This window comes from Macrosteles quadrilineatus, unplaced genomic scaffold (genome assembly GCF_028750875.1).
Source record: "Macrosteles quadrilineatus isolate MER2022 unplaced genomic scaffold, UCM_ALF_1.0 Scaffold_9__3_contigs__length_116548681, whole genome shotgun sequence".
NCBI classification, from domain to species: domain Eukaryota; kingdom Metazoa; phylum Arthropoda; class Insecta; order Hemiptera; family Cicadellidae; genus Macrosteles; species Macrosteles quadrilineatus.
Genome location: NW_026542602.1, coordinates 23,883,466 through 23,901,239, shown reverse-complemented (window position 1 = coordinate 23,901,239; position 17,774 = coordinate 23,883,466). Strand labels below are relative to the sequence as shown.

General features: G+C 34.2%; 2 protein-coding genes across 2 annotated transcripts in view; one reads left to right on the top strand and one right to left on the bottom strand.

Annotated features, from left to right (window-relative positions):
- LOC129002411 (uncharacterized) overlaps positions 1-13,974 on the top strand; it is a 58,534-nt gene extending 44,560 nt beyond the window's left edge. Inside the window, exons 3-7 of the mRNA XM_054430192.1 lie at positions 5,549-5,653; positions 6,516-6,656; positions 9,522-9,672; positions 10,641-10,784; positions 13,581-13,974. Coding sequence (XP_054286167.1) covers positions 5,549-5,653; positions 6,516-6,656; positions 9,522-9,672; positions 10,641-10,784; positions 13,581-13,645 — 606 coding nt within the window. The 3' untranslated portion in view covers positions 13,646-13,974. The remainder of the gene's footprint in view (positions 1-5,548; positions 5,654-6,515; positions 6,657-9,521; positions 9,673-10,640; positions 10,785-13,580) is intronic.
- LOC129003287 (elongation factor-like GTPase 1) overlaps positions 1-17,774 on the bottom strand; it is a 157,312-nt gene that overhangs the window by 119,045 nt on the left and 20,493 nt on the right. Inside the window, exon 27 of the mRNA XM_054431577.1 lies at positions 17,146-17,282. Coding sequence (XP_054287552.1) covers positions 17,146-17,282 — 137 coding nt within the window. The remainder of the gene's footprint in view (positions 1-17,145; positions 17,283-17,774) is intronic.

The following is a 17,774-nucleotide window of genomic DNA, read 5'->3' as shown; positions in this document are numbered from 1 at the left end:
GAAAATACATACGAACGAGTACGACTTCCCAGGAAGGGAAGCGTACCTGGGAGGATTTCACCCCCAGGTAGCACGTTGAACTGACACACCGAACTGACCGTGTGGATGCAAATAAATGCTGCGTTCAGTTTGAAGTGACAGTTAGAAATGAACACACCAAACTGACACACCGAACTGACCGTGTGTAGCGGGCTTTAAATTCGCTACAAATTATACTTGCACAAGTGAATTGCTGGGATAAATAAAATAATGCCCTCAGGAGGTCGACGTAGACCGAACGAGAAACATGGTGCATTCGTGCAAGCATTATTCATTCATTATGCAGAGTTTGTATAGTCAGTGGTGCAAATCTGCTGAAGCTGATGATCTCCTTGAATAAATGGAACTCTCATACCAAAGTACTTTGTAGGCCAGAGATTTGTGTGGTCTCGTAAAACTATCTTCCAATGGACCGTTTACCTCCGCTAGTTTAATTCCAGATCGTTAAAAGACAATTGTGCTAGATTTCAATTACTACTGCCTTGTAAAAGACCGTAACGATTTTCCAGGTTTTTGAACTCACCAACGGAAATTATTCTAAACTTTGTTGATTATAACTGTAAATAGCAAACAGGCTAACTATTGTATCTGTTAATATGGAACTCTTCTGTATATATTTTTATCAGGAATGAATGTAAAGTAGTATCTTTTGGATCTTTACTTGGCATTTTCATAAAAATTGTTAGCATATACCTGTATTGAAAGTGTATTTAATATAAATACACGTTAATTAGACACAACCTCTTACGGATCAATTGCCTAAACCAGAATAAAATCCTACCCCCGACCAAAAGGTATTTTCTCTATCTTTAAATCTCGTAGTAAAATCACCCGAAACTTGCAGTTACTCGCAGATCGGTCAATTTGTTTATATACAAATGATGTTTAATTAATGTGTTCAAACTTAATGTAATATTTTGGAACTTGTCTTCTACAACAAATTGGCTCCTCTAACCAATTCTCTTGATTTTGAAATCGCCATTAGCTATACCATACATATTTTGCAGACGGCCAAACTATCCACAAAACTCATACCGAAACCAAGATTCCGAAGAAATACAATGTAACACGCCATGAAAGACATGTTTAATTTATGATAGTATAGATTGCACCGTTGTCCGTAATGTCCTATTTATAAACGGATAAGTCATTAAAGGCGGAATTGAATAGTCAGGCAACGCAAGCTAAGTCCCCAGTAGCGACTGGTGGCATTACCATTCACTATATAGCATTTCTCATCATAGCTTCGTAGGAAAAGCCATCGTTGGACACGAAAATGATACAGAGGACCTGAGAACAGCTGCCGTAGTCAGTGAACCACATAAGTACTTAATTGACCAATTGTAATGAAACCTTTATGATTTCTTTATTATTCCACACAGCATGTTTTGGAACTCGGTGCACGCAACGTGTTGGTTTTTTCTTTGAGTTTTGTTACTGATATTTTATTTTCAGTTGAAACAAACAACTGAGCAATTCATTTGTCAATACTTATTGGCAGTAAGATTCTTAAAAGTTCATTTGCTATGCAAAGTAGCCAGCGAAACATTGTTATGCTCTCGTATGATCTAATACAAGTACTAGCATTGTAATCCTCAGTATTCGTATTGAGTAACTAAACAAGTTTTAAATCATTTCATGTTGAAGACTTCATTATAGATAAAATGTTACCATATACAATATCACTAGCGTTATTCTAGGTAGTGTTGCACACGACATGCGAGTTCAGTAGTGTAGTCTGCTACTACAACCGTAGTCACGGACGACACGATTCTGTCGATGGTGCACTGACGAGTGTGATCGTAATGTAATGTAAATTGCAATGTAAAACATAATACCATGAACATTTCTTGCCGTCGCGTCGGAACGACAATCTTTTATCATTGGTATGAGGTAGGGAGAAAGTGAAACATTAGTCATGATCTAAGTTCCGCTCTGATAAGACCAAAAATACATATTTATTTTATCCTTCCAGATGATTGGTTTATTGAAATCCATTACTGATGATGGATTTGAACAATCAAAAGTTAATCTAATTGATAAAATACCCCCGCCGCAGCAAACCTGCCGTCTAAGCAAATTTACATTTGCCTGAAGTGATTTTCAATTAAATCTATTTAAATAACATTAGGTTTAACGAGTACCTAGGTTTGCTGCTACAAGGAAACTAATAAAGTGTGTTTTGTATAAAAATATCAATAGCTTAGTATGAAATAAATAAATCCGCCAAGTTTGATCAAAATATATCTATAAACAAGCCAACTACAACATTTTACAATAATCTCCATAAGACAATCATGAACATAGGAATTTTAAGTAAACATTTTTTTTTTTAATTTTCTCCGTTACCAATCACCGTACAAACACTTTGATATACTAAATTATTTGTTTTATTAAGCTCTTTAAAAAGGTCTGGAGAAAAATTTATACATTTTGTGTTTTAAGAGTAAACAATTGGAAAAAACAATTTTTACCCCATAAAACCCCCCGTTAAAACCCGTTCCCATGGTCCGATCATGCATCCGGTCATGTATAAAATGTCTATGAAAATGGAACCCAAAACCATCAAACACGAAGGGAAGTGGAAATAAAACAGAATGAAATAAAAACGTAAAATTACATTAAGGTTTGAATTTTTTTGGTTGAGTATGGAATTACTATAAAGATATTACAGTAGTAAAGTTGTAAGAAACACCTACACTCCTAACCTGCAAAGTGCTTTCCAACCAAATAAATTCACTAATAAAGATTTTAGATGTAAAAGCCATTTAAAAAGTCCGGGATAACCATGAAAGACCAAATTAATCTATACAACTTTGCCGTGTAATGTAACTATGTGTTCAGCGATCAATTACGTCCATCGATTACGAAAAAAAACGTTACGTGAACTTTATTGGGTGTTAAGCTTACTGAAGCTTTTCCATGCGTCCTCTTCATGCTCATTAGTACTAGAGTGCCCATGAGACTTAGTATCATCGCGGGAGTCTCAGGCTCGGCGTGTCAGCTGCACGTTCAGCACGCTCGGCACGCGCTACGACTGTCAGGCCGATGACGTGATGACGATGACGAGAATGTCGCAGTTTCGCCGATTCCACGGTAGCCGAGTAACGGACACACAATCGAATGTACCGTTCGATTCGATTGTTATTCGATTGTCGGCCGCCACGCTCGTTTTCGACATTGTACCTCAACTTCGGGAATTTCCAATCATATCGTCGACTCCCTGTGGTAAATTATCATGCGGTAAATGCCGTTTTGTTACCATTGTCGAGGGTAGCGGGGCCCCTGTTGTGCTTGTTGTGGTAGAGTAGTGCAGGGAGCTGATATTGGAATGTAAACAATATCTCAAACAGTTATATAATAAATTCGTCGGTATGCCATCAAGTGATTCAATTATTTACATACTCAAACGGTATTTCAATATGATGGCGTTCGCTAACAGTTTCGGCTCACATTCATGAATCCATAATTAGCCATTAAAGGGCAAAATACAGTGAATAAGAAAGGTCATGTTACAGTATACACTTCGGTATGCTTGATTGCAAACAAAATACTATACCATGTACCAAATACGAACACAAAACTGCTTTTCTCTGTTTCAAAGATTTGTGAAAATGTATCCCGAAACAAAATTAAGCAGCTTTTAGTGGGAATACATTTCAATAATCGATCCATAAACGACTCAATGACTCTAACCGTGCGTGACTTCGGGATCGCTGAAGAATTTGAACTTTCAGCGTCGAAAAGAGTTCTGTTTCGGCACTTGGTATTCATTTGACACCATTCCCTCGTCATTTTGGGACCATCGCCGTCTCAAGCCACGGTACCACGGTACACACGAAGTGGAAGGCAATAGCAGCTGTATTATCGTGAGTCCCACAACTGCAGTCGTGAGTTCCCAGTCGCTAATCTCACTTTCGTGCTGGGACACCCATTTTATACTCGGGTCAAACTAACATAGATAAACGTCTCTTCTACACGCGTAAATGCACAATGTCGGTCCATTGAAAAAGCTAAAAACCACGTTAAACAAACATAGATAAATAAGATAGATAGATAGTCGTTGCATTTAAAAATTATGTTCCTAGTACGGGCCTATGTTGACAAAGTAAAACATCACTTCAAAGAAACTTCAATAAACGTCTGATGGTAATCGTATGGTGCAGGACAGATTGAAAAAAAAACACTTTGAACTGAGATTTAGACAAATCATCATGTGAGCATTTTCTCACCATAGGCTTAACCCATTCAAAAGGTCTTTGAAAAAGCTGACTAAAACGTAAAAAAATATCCATGTTATTAACGCAGATATTTACAGTATTTGTCAAATATTCTGTTTGTACAGAACTCATTCAAAAAGAGGTTAAACACTTAAAATAAGCATAATGCCGTGTCATCTACGGAATGAATATAGGGGTCGATTAAAAAAGTAGAAAAGCAGATTTCAGATTGACATTTTCCCCGGTGTAAACCTTTTCTTGAGAGTAATCTATTCAAAAGCTCTGGAAAAGTGCATGTGCATAAACAACGAAAGCGTGATACATTAAGAAAACTGAAACCTGAATTTTGCAATTAATTGTGAAGTGCTTTTTAGATGTTATGATGTTCTCCAATAACATTTTCATAACCATTGTCTAGATCAAATTGCAAAGTTCAAAGTATGAAGACTACATGATTTATGGCATTTTTAACGCTCAACATGCAAGCAACCCAAAATATGTCGACGTCTCAGTAAAAAAAGAACAAACTAAAGGTGACATTTCGAAAAGTAAACATACTAAAGGTTTCAAACTATCAACTATCAAATGTGTCGGCTCAATCACAATCACATTGACATTGACGTGTTCACGGCTAATGTCGAGGGAAAGTGTCCCCGGTCACGTGGTCGCTCTGATAACCGCGCGCCACTTTTACCGCCAATTGTCACCGTTCCCGCCGATATTCACGATCAGCTGGTGATTCGACATTATTTTAATCTGTAACACTTCCCTTGTGTAGAAGAAAGTTGCTTCGTTTACTTTCCTTGTGCGGCATTGTGCTGGTAACGCACCTTAAGTATTTTCATGTACAATCCAGATTTATATCATTTGTTTTCCAGGAACTTTTCGAATCAGTTCCCCAAATGTTCTCGAGAGAATACAGTATAATAAAACTCCAGAAAATCTAACTAAACTACCAGTTTCAGCCTGATGTCAAGCCCAAGAGAGATAACTCTTGTGTGGGTGATAAATTAATCATGTGCACATGCAAGGAATACACTAATATCCACCTTTCTTTTCAAAAAGTTTCAATAGTATAGTCCTCGCCACCCTAACTTGAGGCAGCCCAAAGCCACCCTAGATATAGGTGTGCAGTGTGCACTGTGCAGCCTTGGGCTGCCTCAAGTTAGGGTGGCGAGGACTATAATAAAATATTTAAGTTATCATAATATATTATTATCAATAGATAATATGTTGTATTATCAATGGAAACTTAAAACTTCTGATGAGTCATATTTTTTCTTTTACAGGATACAGTGAGGCTACCAGGAGGTACAGCTACCAAGCCAACCAAATACCACTACTATCCTCACAACCAACACATCTACCTGCTACCAGAGTGTGCTGTACAACAGGTCAGATCAATCAACTACTATAACAATCATAATAAATATTACACTGCTGTTTGACGATAAACAGTAATTTATGTCCGTGAACAATGTATGCTTCATGACAGAATCTCATCCCATTACCCATTAACAGTTTTGGTAATAAACGTTTGGGGTATCTTCATTTTCAAAAATACTGTTTGAAAGAGATTAAGGTGAGACAGTCTAAACCTCTCCAAGATGTGTAGCCATTATAATAATTGAAATGGTCCTTCTTTAATCAAACTTTTACACTTTAGTTTCTTGTCCTTGCATGGTAACGAAGATAAAGCCATTGCAGATAAAGAACTCAGTAATGGAAAATTTACGATATCATTAAATCTACAGTACCATGTTTTTATGAGTGCCAATATTAACTTATCTTCTTTCATCCCAATGCATGTTTTTTTTCTAAATGTGGATGTTTTGATTATTTACAGCCTTTGTCTGTTTTTGTTGCAGAAATATATATTTAAATAAGTTTGTTGTTTGAAGTATTCCATTTCTGTAATTAATTATAAATTATATGTTGTAAAACAACCAATCACAGAGTGATACAAGATTATCAAGTATGTCACTTCTTAACATTCTCAAATCCCAGCTTGATGATAATGGCTCTGATATCAAAGTAAAACCTAATTACTTTAGGTTATCCAGTTTTGTCACAATCCTCCTCAAACCTTTTTACATTAGATTACTACAAAAATGTTTGAAGTCCATAATCCTCATCACATCAGGTTTGTTTTGTAAAATAGGTGTGAGTTTCTATAACAAGTTACTCTAGTAATCTGAACATTTGCTTGAGCTATCTTCTATCCAGCGTCTGATGCCAATATTGATGTGTTTTCAGGTGTGTAACGCAGTTTACGTAAGGCTCAACTACACACAGCCGCTGTGTGCCTGCCCTTCACGATATAGAGAACCTTGTTCAGCCAGTCTCAACTCTGACGATCTACACACCACAGAGTTGACTATGGACCCCAAGGGAAAGGTAAGCTTTAGTATAAAGTAAGTTAAACGGTAGACCTTGGTAGTCTAATAATATTGATGGTCAGTAAACGTTGGTTGGTATAGTTTACAGTCTAAGAGAAAGCTGACAATGAGTGCATTTCCTATCATCTGGAAAAAAATTTCAGATCAAAATGTAAAGGGGCAAAAAAGTAGAACAAAAATTTATATTAGAAGATGGGTACCAATTGTCAAAATGTTTAATATGCTTAAAACCTAGCCGCAAATTCCGCCTTCGTCATCCGCTTTAGCCGTTTGAGATTCCATAATTTTTCTATTATCAAAAATTGTGTCAATTTACACCCCAAAGCCTGAACTATTAGAGCCAATGTTTTATTTTAAAAAAGTATTATTTATCTGAACTGGGATCAATCTGAACTATACTAGCCTAAAACAATTATCCATATGGTAGAGATTATATAAATTTTACGTTTACAAAATTAAATTTTTCATCTTCAATGCATCTCTCAAAGAACTTTATTGACCACACAATCTTTACAAAGCTAAAAAACTCACTAAATTGCAAGACTTTTTTTCATAATGGTAATTTAAAGCTAATTGTAAGCCTCCATAGACATTATGTAGAACGCTCGTTTACCAGTGGAATTTGCTAAATCAATAACTAGTTGCTAACCAAGCGAGCTGGCAAAAATCACCATAATTCTAAGCTTGGATATATAATTTCAAAAACTGTATTGCCTCGAGTAATGGAAACGACTAGTTTAAATTGAAGGAATTGGTAAACTCAATAAAGTAGATCCATGCTTCAGGATACAAACTCTCGTGAATGCCTTTCTACTTGTGGAAATCTCATTACTTTAATAACAAGCGGATTTAAAATTTACAATTTAAATGTACAATGCTTCAGGGAAATGGTAAAAAGAGCAGTGAAGATTTTATGACTTTAAACCTTGTCTTAAGAATTAAGAGCGAGATGTAATTACGATATTAGATTTTGGCAACAGAAGATTACTCAAGAAGATATTTTGTTGCCTTTAATTCCTTATGTAGAAAATCAAAAGTCACATTTAAGTATGCAAATAACACCTAACAGTTATTAAGCTGGGGGAGATAAAGTCTTGTCAATTTGATACTAAATAAATACACAACTGATGGTATGAACAGCAGCAACTCAAAACTCTCAGAAAAATAAGAAGCGAAAGCATGGATAATCAATACACTACAGTAGTTATAAACAAGTATCAATAAGTCTAGTCCAGTACCAAATAATAATGTAACAACGGTTTCTGATGATCATATTATTAATGGCCAAATCTCAAAATGCTGAGACTCAATTAAATAACACAGCAGTGTTAGTTAAGTGCCAAATTTAAATTTCAGTCTTGACTTTTAATACCTTATAAGTTTTCCTCAACAATAAAGGATAAATCAAGAGCAACTATTTGAGAGGAAGAGCTGGGAGAGGGAGAGATGTAAATGAGATAATGGATAGTGCATAGTTCCGTTACTCTGCGTGGTTCAGAAACAAACAATGTCACAGCCAATGGAGCAAGTAGCAGGAAAATTGTACCTCCACTCCAGCGTGCAGCACTGGTTGTCTGACTCAACTATATATTCTTCTGGTGTAATTTGGTTCACCAGCAAATAGCAATTAACCAAATCCGAACAGATTGAGCCATTTAAAACCAACTATCAGTATCGATTTCCAAGTAAACTATCCACAGGAAAGTAAATTAGGCAATTGTTTATTATTTATTTTATGTACTTTTGTAGGGGTTTTATGTATTTATTAAATAAAAAAGCTTCATATACATTTATAAAACTAGAAATTGCAAACATTAATTAAAGTCACGTGAGGAGTAAGGTAATAACACAAATTGTCCCCTCTTATCCAACTTTTATAGATAGCATTGAAAGCGACCAAAGCTATGGTACCAACATAGCCAAATAATATTGGAGGAGAAATATGTGATGTGGAAAGCGAAAAGGGACCTCTTGTCGGAGATGAAAAATTTTCAGTACGGCCGATATAAGTAATTAAGGTCGAAAATACCTAATTTCGGGGTTTTATCGAATGTTATAACTCATTTAACATAGAACATGACCGTATCGGTTACAATATAGAATTGAAGATGCAAAAGGTCGAAATAAATCATTTTGTTAGCCTCTTTGCAAGGTCTGAGAAAAGGTACCTCTTCTCGCTCAATGTTATTTTGCCCTCTAATAGGCCTATACACTTTTTAAACAGATTTTAGTAAAAAAAAAAATTGCTTTGCATTCTAGTGGAAATTTAGAGAACTACAACAAATTTCAGTTCACGGAGAACAAAATATCTCACAAATTTTGCTGCCCCGACAAGAGGTACCTTATCTTATCTAATGGAGAAATAACATAGGGCCGACAAGAGGTCCCTTTTCTGAAATGTGATTTTTACGACATGCTTCAATAAAACAATTATTTAAATGAAAACTACTGTGAGTTAAGACAAAATTTTGTATTGCTTACAAAGAGGACATTATAAGCTTTCTTTTGATACCAAAATCGGTTTGGAGAGTACTAAAGCTCAGTAATTTGTACAGAAGATCAAATAGAGGGAGGAAAATTCCTTGATAACGATAGTATTGCGAGTTTAACCAGAAGGGAGGTCATCCACCAGGAACAAATATCAAGTAAGAATGTAAGGTAGCAGACGGAGGAAACTTGTAAAAAAGGTTGACATTTGGAGGCAAGAAGAGTATGGAGGAAACTTATTGGCAAGACAAAAAATCAACTTTGAACTGAGTGGCCACAGGAGTAAGTGAGAAAAAGTCAGTAAGTTCTAAAGCATATTCAATAACTTGTTTGTGGTAGCTATTAACAAATCCTGAAAGTTGATCCTTTTCTACAGATCCTGACTCTAGTCAAGACATGTGAGCCAGTAGCTGATATGAGGATGTGTCGGGTGCCTCGAGACTGGAGTCTGCTGGCTCTACAGAACATTCGGACAGGAAAGTCACACTATCTCGTTATCTGTCGGTGTCCTGACACCAGCGTACTTGGTTAGTTTGATGATTTATCTTTTAAGCATACAAGTAAAAAAACTAGAAAACATTTGTTAACATCTTATTATTCCAGACTTTTGTTAAGGTAATGGAACTAATGAATTGGTAAAGTGAAAAGTCCCATCTGTTCTTAATCAGCTTCCAAGGACAAAGTGGACAGTCAAACCTTGGTCTTTGTTAGATGATTGTGTCCTTCAATAGGTGAAGATAATGGCCGACATTTCAGATGCATAGCAGCAATCCAACATCAGGACAAACTACATTTAAAATCCTTGTCACAATGCATCCAAAATTTCGGCCACTAACTTTGCCAATTTATCGTCACTGTCATTTCCTGAAGACCAAGATTTTAAAGTTTCATCTTGTTGATAATGTAAAAATGTAGTTTGAACACAATTTACGATGATGACTAAAATGTGTAAAATTCTGTTTCTTTTTATATTTATTTAAACTAGGATTTCAGATAAATGTAAGCCATATTTGTGTGTCTATGTTATGTGGTTTCTTGTCAAGGGGGGTCCTTCCCAGGAAAATTTGCTATTTTTGAAGCCAATTTGTGACTTTTTAAAGCCAATTTTAACGTCTATAACCGAGTCCAAAAACCTCTGTTATGTTTTAATGACAAAATTTATATTTAAATTTATATTTCCAGGGTCACCCCTATAGCCCCCCCCCCTTTAACTGCCACTGATGTTATGCATAACCCATTTTTGACTCATAAACAAGTTGTAGAGATATTTCCTAATAATAACAGGATAATATAATTATCTTACAATTAATATGACAGACTTTATTGATACTCAATGCAGTAAAAATGTAATGAATGTAGGGCCTATCGATGAAAAAGGTTTAACCAGGTATTTTCACATGATGGTGATATACAGCTACCTTTTCATTTCAAAGTAAGCAAATACAACAAGCCAATCTATTGATTTCCACTCAAATACTTCTGTTTCTATACACAGAGGGCCCCATGAGTCATGATCAGCCCACCTATGCCAGTGTGCCGGGGATACGAGTGTATGGAATGATGTGTGTCAACAAAGCCAGCAACTCTACCAAGCGGAGAGGTCGACCCATGCGCTACACCAGGAGTCTGAGGATCAGAGGTAGTTGGAAACTTAGGTTACATGGTAGATGTGGCTCTACCAATCACCTAGTTATCAGATGGTTCCTGGTTCGATGCTAAGCAAAGTTGAAATCTTTTTAATGGTTCGAAATCGGAACCTGATCCTTGACCATTGGGCTTTTAATTTATCCTGACTAAAGAACCAGTTGATCTTTTTGTGTAAAAATGTTGTCATTCATTCAATAATCATTAGCTGCCATAGTACTCATGCCATAAAATACACACCCTGGTGTGTCAGCATAATAAAAATGTTATCTATTCTAGTCAAGTAAACCATAAATGATAATCCTCTTGGTGATAAGAAACTAGTCTATCTATGGGGGATCTTCTCCAAAACCATATAAGTTTGTTTTTATGATGAGCTAGAGACTTGAAACTTGAAACATAGCTCACAAATGGATGACAATGCAATATTAAATCATTTTATTTTCAAATTTCCCTTGGACTACGCCACATAGGCTTCCAAATTTTCAATGTTTACATTATGGAAGAATGTTAATATATCAATTGAAGTCAGGTGTAAATACTTTTGACAGTTTTGTTCAAAGATCAGAGGTTAAGAGGTACAGGTTCTGCTCCCGAGAGATTCTATGATTCTAAGTTTTATGATTATGAGAATAGTAGTAGCAACAACATCTGATTACAGTTAAAAAGGTTTTAGTTATGTATTAACAGGCCATATAAAATAGATTTTTCCTACAGTCACCCGACAAAGTGGGCTTCCTTGCACAGATTATAGTACAGAAAGCCTTACTTTGGCGCACAGTTTTTACTTTGGCGTTTTCAGCCAAACAACACAGAGCAGTGTACTTTTTATTATGGACGTAATTCGTGTACGCTTGAAAATAAGTTGGCATCACTTAAAGATATTACGACTACGATCAGCTGGTGTGCAGCGTTCCCCATTTCGTTCAATGTTTGGATTTAACCAAACCTAAAAAACGTGTTGTACAGTGTTTGGAAGACTAAATATTTATATGGTTTATAGTAACTGTAGGTAAAATATAATGTGTAACACAGGTGGAAACTGACTTGCCTACGGCTTGTGCATAAACATTTCTCTCATGTGCAGCAAAGTGCCACTTCGCCCACTAGTTATACAAATAACTATTTTAACATATTTACACATTAAAGACTAAAAAGTAGAAACTAATTTATAAATAAAAGGACTTTTTAAAAATACCACGTTTTTAAGTGAACTAAAAAATAGAAAATAATTTATGAATATGTGGAGAGAATAAATACTTGTAAGATTTAAAACAAAAAATTTGGGGCGCAAGCAATAAATAATAATAGTTCAATAAGTTAATTGAATGTTTTTTTTTATTTTTATAAAAGACAATGTGTCTCACATATAGGAATATTAATATACAAATAGTTATAAATATCCCTTTATTTAAATAAAGACAATTTTATATTATAAGACTGCCTTAGACCAAAATAATAGTGATTTTTTAGCTTTGTTAAAAAAAGAATGTATTTTCCAAAAGCAAATTATGCTTCTGTACAGCTAGGCCAGTAGCCATTCAAATAAGTCTGTAGGAAGCCATTGCATGCATCTAATTATCAAGATCCTGTAATTTACTGCAAATTGACTACTTGCTTTGCCCATCTCAAAGCAATATCCAGCTGTTCTCAAATTAGATACAAACCTAAATGACCTGTAGAGATTATTTTTGTTTTAAATTTTGTTCACTGCTCTATGGTTTTCTCCTACATTTGTACAGTTATTTTAACCCAAAATGGATATAACTGTGTTTGGATTGTTGATTAAGTCATTATTAAAAAGCTCCTTGATAAAAAGCTTTTGGTCGGTAGGTCATAAACATTATATTAATTTTATTATTATATGTTAGTGGTTAAAAATAATAGCAGAAGCTCAACTTTTTATCAAAAAGAGAAGTGAATTTGCGTTAAAACTTTAAAAATAATAAGTTAGACTGAATAAAATAAAAACAATAGAATGATGTGATTAAATAAAAGAAAAATACTTTAGTACCTGTATACAGAAATATACAAGAGTTATAGTATGATTAAGTAATAGTATTTTACCACATTATAGAAGTAAGAATACCCAGATACATCACATCAATTATTGTTTTGATCCATGATTGTTAAATTGTATTCTTTTACCAGTCAATTACTGATTTGAGTAAAAAATCCAATATGTACCTACACCTTATGATGGAAAAGTTAAAATTGTAGAAGCTTTATTAATGAAAGTAAAAACTCATTACTTAAATATTGAATTTTTTTATACAAGCACTTCTGTGGAGAAATAAGAAATCAATTGCAAACCAAAGATATTGTTTTCCAATTATATTTTGGGTTAGAGTACTTCTACTGTAACTTTAGTTTAACATCAATTATTGTAACTAAATATGAAATAGGCCTAAATTGTTTTACATGTTTTAAAATATTTATCAAATCCAGCTCAAAGTTTCCATCAGCCAATAATAATGTTTTCCCCTAAATTAATCCAGCTCAGAAATGAAAAAAAATAAATTCATTCTTAAAAACTCAAATCTATGCACAGACCACTGTAGAATTTTCCATAACACTTGATTTTCATCGGAAGGTACATCTTTTAAATTAGTATTAAAGTTTTCCAGTTTTTGTTAATTACTTTAATATGTTTATTAAAGTAAATAAAATAATTATGTAGCATAAATTAAAACTTGTCATTTTGTTTGTAAAACTGTTGTGGAAAAAATATATATTATTTTTTTTTTTTGACTTGAGTAGCCTAATATGAGGTTTTTTTTTTGTTTGACAGGTCCAAAACCACCATTTCCTTGGGATAAGGTGTCTGAAATGATGAAGACACTACCCTTAGACTGAGCCTTCCATGTGATAAGGACTGCAGAGCCTAAACACCTTGTGTGATAACAACGGGACAGACAATAGTTTGATTGTCACTTTAATAAAGTGCATGAATTTAACTGCCAGTTTTCCATTAAAACAAGTATTATATGTATCAGAAGAAAAGCTTCATTAGGCTATAATATGTTGTAGAAAATGTATTGATCACATTTTGTAAAAGCTGCCCTTAATGTTAGTGAGGTTATATAATTACAATAATTAAAAACTCAACAAAACTTTTCCTTTAGCTACCGTACTCTAAGTTGTCTTGTTATATTGCCAACAAAAAATGTTCTGTTCAAGTTCTGTTAAGTTCTTTGAACAACTCAAAACTTTGTAGCACATGTAAAGACGGTGACACACTATCGATCTTTTCCCCGAACAAGACCCCGAACCGAGCAGGGAGAAGGGAGAGGGGAGGTCAAAGGGAGCATGTTTGATAGTGTGTCACAGGTCCATACACCGATCCAGACGGCGAACCAGACATCAGGCCGAGCACGGAGACGAGCGCTCTGGAGGCAGTTTTTTGGCGAAAGATCAAAGAAAAGATCGGTCCGATGTACGGAGTGATGTACGATAGTGTGTCACGGTACATTTTTGCCCCGTACGCCGTCACGAGCGCCGCACCGAGCGGCCGCCTGTGCTAGCGTTGAGTTATAATTTAATATGGCAATTAGACCCTTTAATTGGTAAAATAAATAAATGTTGGGTAATATGTTGCCGTTATATATTATGATCATTTAAGATGTAATGTTGTGGTTTGTTTGGTCAAGGTTGAAAATGTAGAAACCGTTAAATTAATTATATCAATAATATTAAAGTGAATTAAGTAATTGATGTTGTTTTAAATTCTTTCAAAATTAATACAAACATTAATATTATAAAAAAATGATCCAATGAATAAAACCAATAAAAGTCAATACATATAACTCAATACATATCAGTCCACACATATCAATACACATCAATACATATAAGCATACTTTCTAGAATATTTTATTTTTGAGACAAGTTTTCAAAAAGCGACTTTTAACGCGCTCTCACTCGCACACACTCTCCATCTCTCTCTAAACTCCCTTTTGCCGCGCTCGGTACAATTCGTCTGGTCTTGGTCTTGTTCGGGGAAATGTTCGGAGTGAAATTTTGCGTATATTTATCTCCCTTCTCCCTGCTCGGTTCGGGGTCTTGATCGGGGAAAAGATCGATAGTGTGTCACCGTCTTAAGAAAAATTTTAATTTATTTCTGGCAAATCAACAGGTTGCATAAAGGTTGTATAGGCTACTACAAAAAGTACCAAATAAAACACGGGTAACTTGTGAGAAACTAAGAATGTGTATTGAGTAGCTTTAAAATCCCTGTGTTTTTCAACAAATTATACTATTTATTATTTAGGATTAAAATCGATAACATTTAGGTTAGTTAAATAAAATTTATTGTATTTTAGGTATGTTTATAAAGGAATTATAGTTCCCAGGTAATTTTTTTCAATTTATAAACATATTTCCAAGAAATTTGTTTATATAAACATTTGACTTAGATAATGGGATAAAGATTTTAATGTTTCCATGAAACAATTTGAATAAATATGATCCTTAATATACATAGTCATAGATTATTTAAAGATACAATTCTATATCCTAGAACCTAGTTATAGTTGTATATATATTTATTAGTATGGAATTAAGTTAATTTGTATAAAACTTTCTTAATATTAGGAATAGAAATAGTTCAAAAGAATAAGTTTATATAAATGTTTTAATAGCGATGAAAAATAAATCTTTAATCATGTGCTAAGTACCCACCGGTGACTTTATATGAAATGAAATTCAAGTTTCCTTTTTTATTAGCTCTCGGATAATTAAATTTAATAAATTTATTTGGATGGTAAAAATAGAATTAAATCAAAAAGTGTATTATCAAAGCATTATCTCAATGAAGATTTGCTGTTCATAAAAACATTCATATTTCACTAAAAAGTACAAAACTTTTGCTGTACAATTATTGTGTAAACTTAAATATAAAGATACAATTTCAATGTCCTATTAATATAACTTAGTTTATAATTTCAGCTTTACAACAACTTGATTGTAATAACTATGTTCAATCAAAGTTTTAATCTTATTCATCACAACAGATTTGTTACATCACACATTTAACACACAAACATATCAGACATTTAAATTTAAGTTACATTTAACATTCTTAATACTTACGCATCTAAATGGCCAAAAATGGGAATAATAGTCTATGTTTTTTTTTTTTCAAAAAATCTTTCAAGAAAAAATCTGTACTATAAGGTAGTTATAAATATTTGTGGTAAATATATTATTTATTGCTGAGGATTTTCAGTTTACATCTCCTCTGATCTTAGGGTTTATTATCTTAAGCTTAGTGGGATTTGTAAACAAATGTGAAATAAATTTTGCTTCAGTTGTTACGCTGATTTTTTTAACCTCTTGTGGCCATTTGTTGTAAAATATAAAATTCTATTCCTGTTATATTATGCACAATGGGACAGTTCTCGCTCTGCAGTTATTTAATTTTTTTCTGTATAGAAATTTAATTCCCACAGATGAAGTTCATTAACTTAAGTTCAGTTCCATTTGTGCTGACAAAATCGCTTTGCCAACTTGTAACAAAAGCCTGGTTAGCACAGAGTTCACCCATGCACAAATCTAGTGTTGAAGAATCACTTTGGGGGAAAATCTGTAGTGTGACTGACAGTGAAATTAAGGAAGCATCGTTGTGGGTTCATGTACGGATACTGCCTCTTAAAATGTATCATTTATTTTATCTACAGCAATAACTTACATACGTTAATAAGTTACACACTCCTCTTTTTAAGCCCTCGTTTCCCTTTGAGTCATATTTCTCTTCCTGAGGTTAATATTTAATAGTCACTATAAAGAGAATATAGAAAAATTCTGTCCCCAGACTTACACTGCAGGAAAACATTCCAATAGCAAATCACCTCATGTTCCAGCATCTTTTAATGTAGATAATTTGCCCAATACAACCTGGGCAACGTCAAAAACATTTGCTCTTGATTTACAATTGAGCAAGAGGAGAGAGTTTTCATGCAGGTCTGCCACAAGGACTAAAACCTATAGGGTGACCAACAGGAACTGGAAGTTTTTTATGTGATGGTTATTGTTGTGAGTAGGGAAAGGTGTAATTCATTCCTGTATACGCCATTTTATTAGCCATTGAGTGTTGGACTGTGAACACAGTATTTTTGTCTATGATGAGTATGTGCAAAATGTCGAGCTTATCACGGCAGCACAGCTGTTTAGTAAATGTAAATACTAAATATGTATTTCTTAAATGGAAAGAGTTCGGTTTTTCTTGGGCAGACGTCTTTAATGAGATTCTTAACCTAGCCTAGTTTTCTTCATTTTGTACAACAGACACAGGCCACATTGCTAAATAGTAAATATAGGTAAAAATAATATGCTAATGAAACATTAAAGTTACTCACCTAGAATTTCTGCATTGGCCTGTATATGACAGCTGTACATGGCAGCCATGAGTCGCTGAGGTTGAGCTTGAAATGCCTTCCTACAACCATCCTTGACAACCGACACTATCTGTCCAGACAGAGGCCCAAACACTCCACTGTAACAACAAGAAAGATTTAAAATTTTTCATGGATTTCAAAATACAAAATTTAGGAAATTGACAGGAAAGCAGGCTTACCTTTAAATAAGTCCATAGAGACACATAAAACATCACAAAATTAAAAGTAGAAATTTTCGTGGTCACTGACCATTTTTTCAACCACTTTCCTTAATAATTCCTGGCAAATGCCCTATCTTTTTATAAAAAATACAAAATTTGTATTTTTGGAGGCTCAGTCAGTAGCGTCACAGACTTTGGGCCCAAGGCAGCGAGGTACAGGCTCAGAGTCTATGTGGACGGGCAAATGCAAGGTTGAAAGAGGCCAACAACCTTTTAAAAAATAAAAATAAAAAAGAATTAAAACTAGAAAAATTGTTGTCCAACCGAATCACATTTTTTATTGATTAATGTAGCCTATTCCTGCCTGCAACCAATTTCTGAGAGTAGTTTAAAAATTATATAAAATACTTTAGAAAATATATTCACATA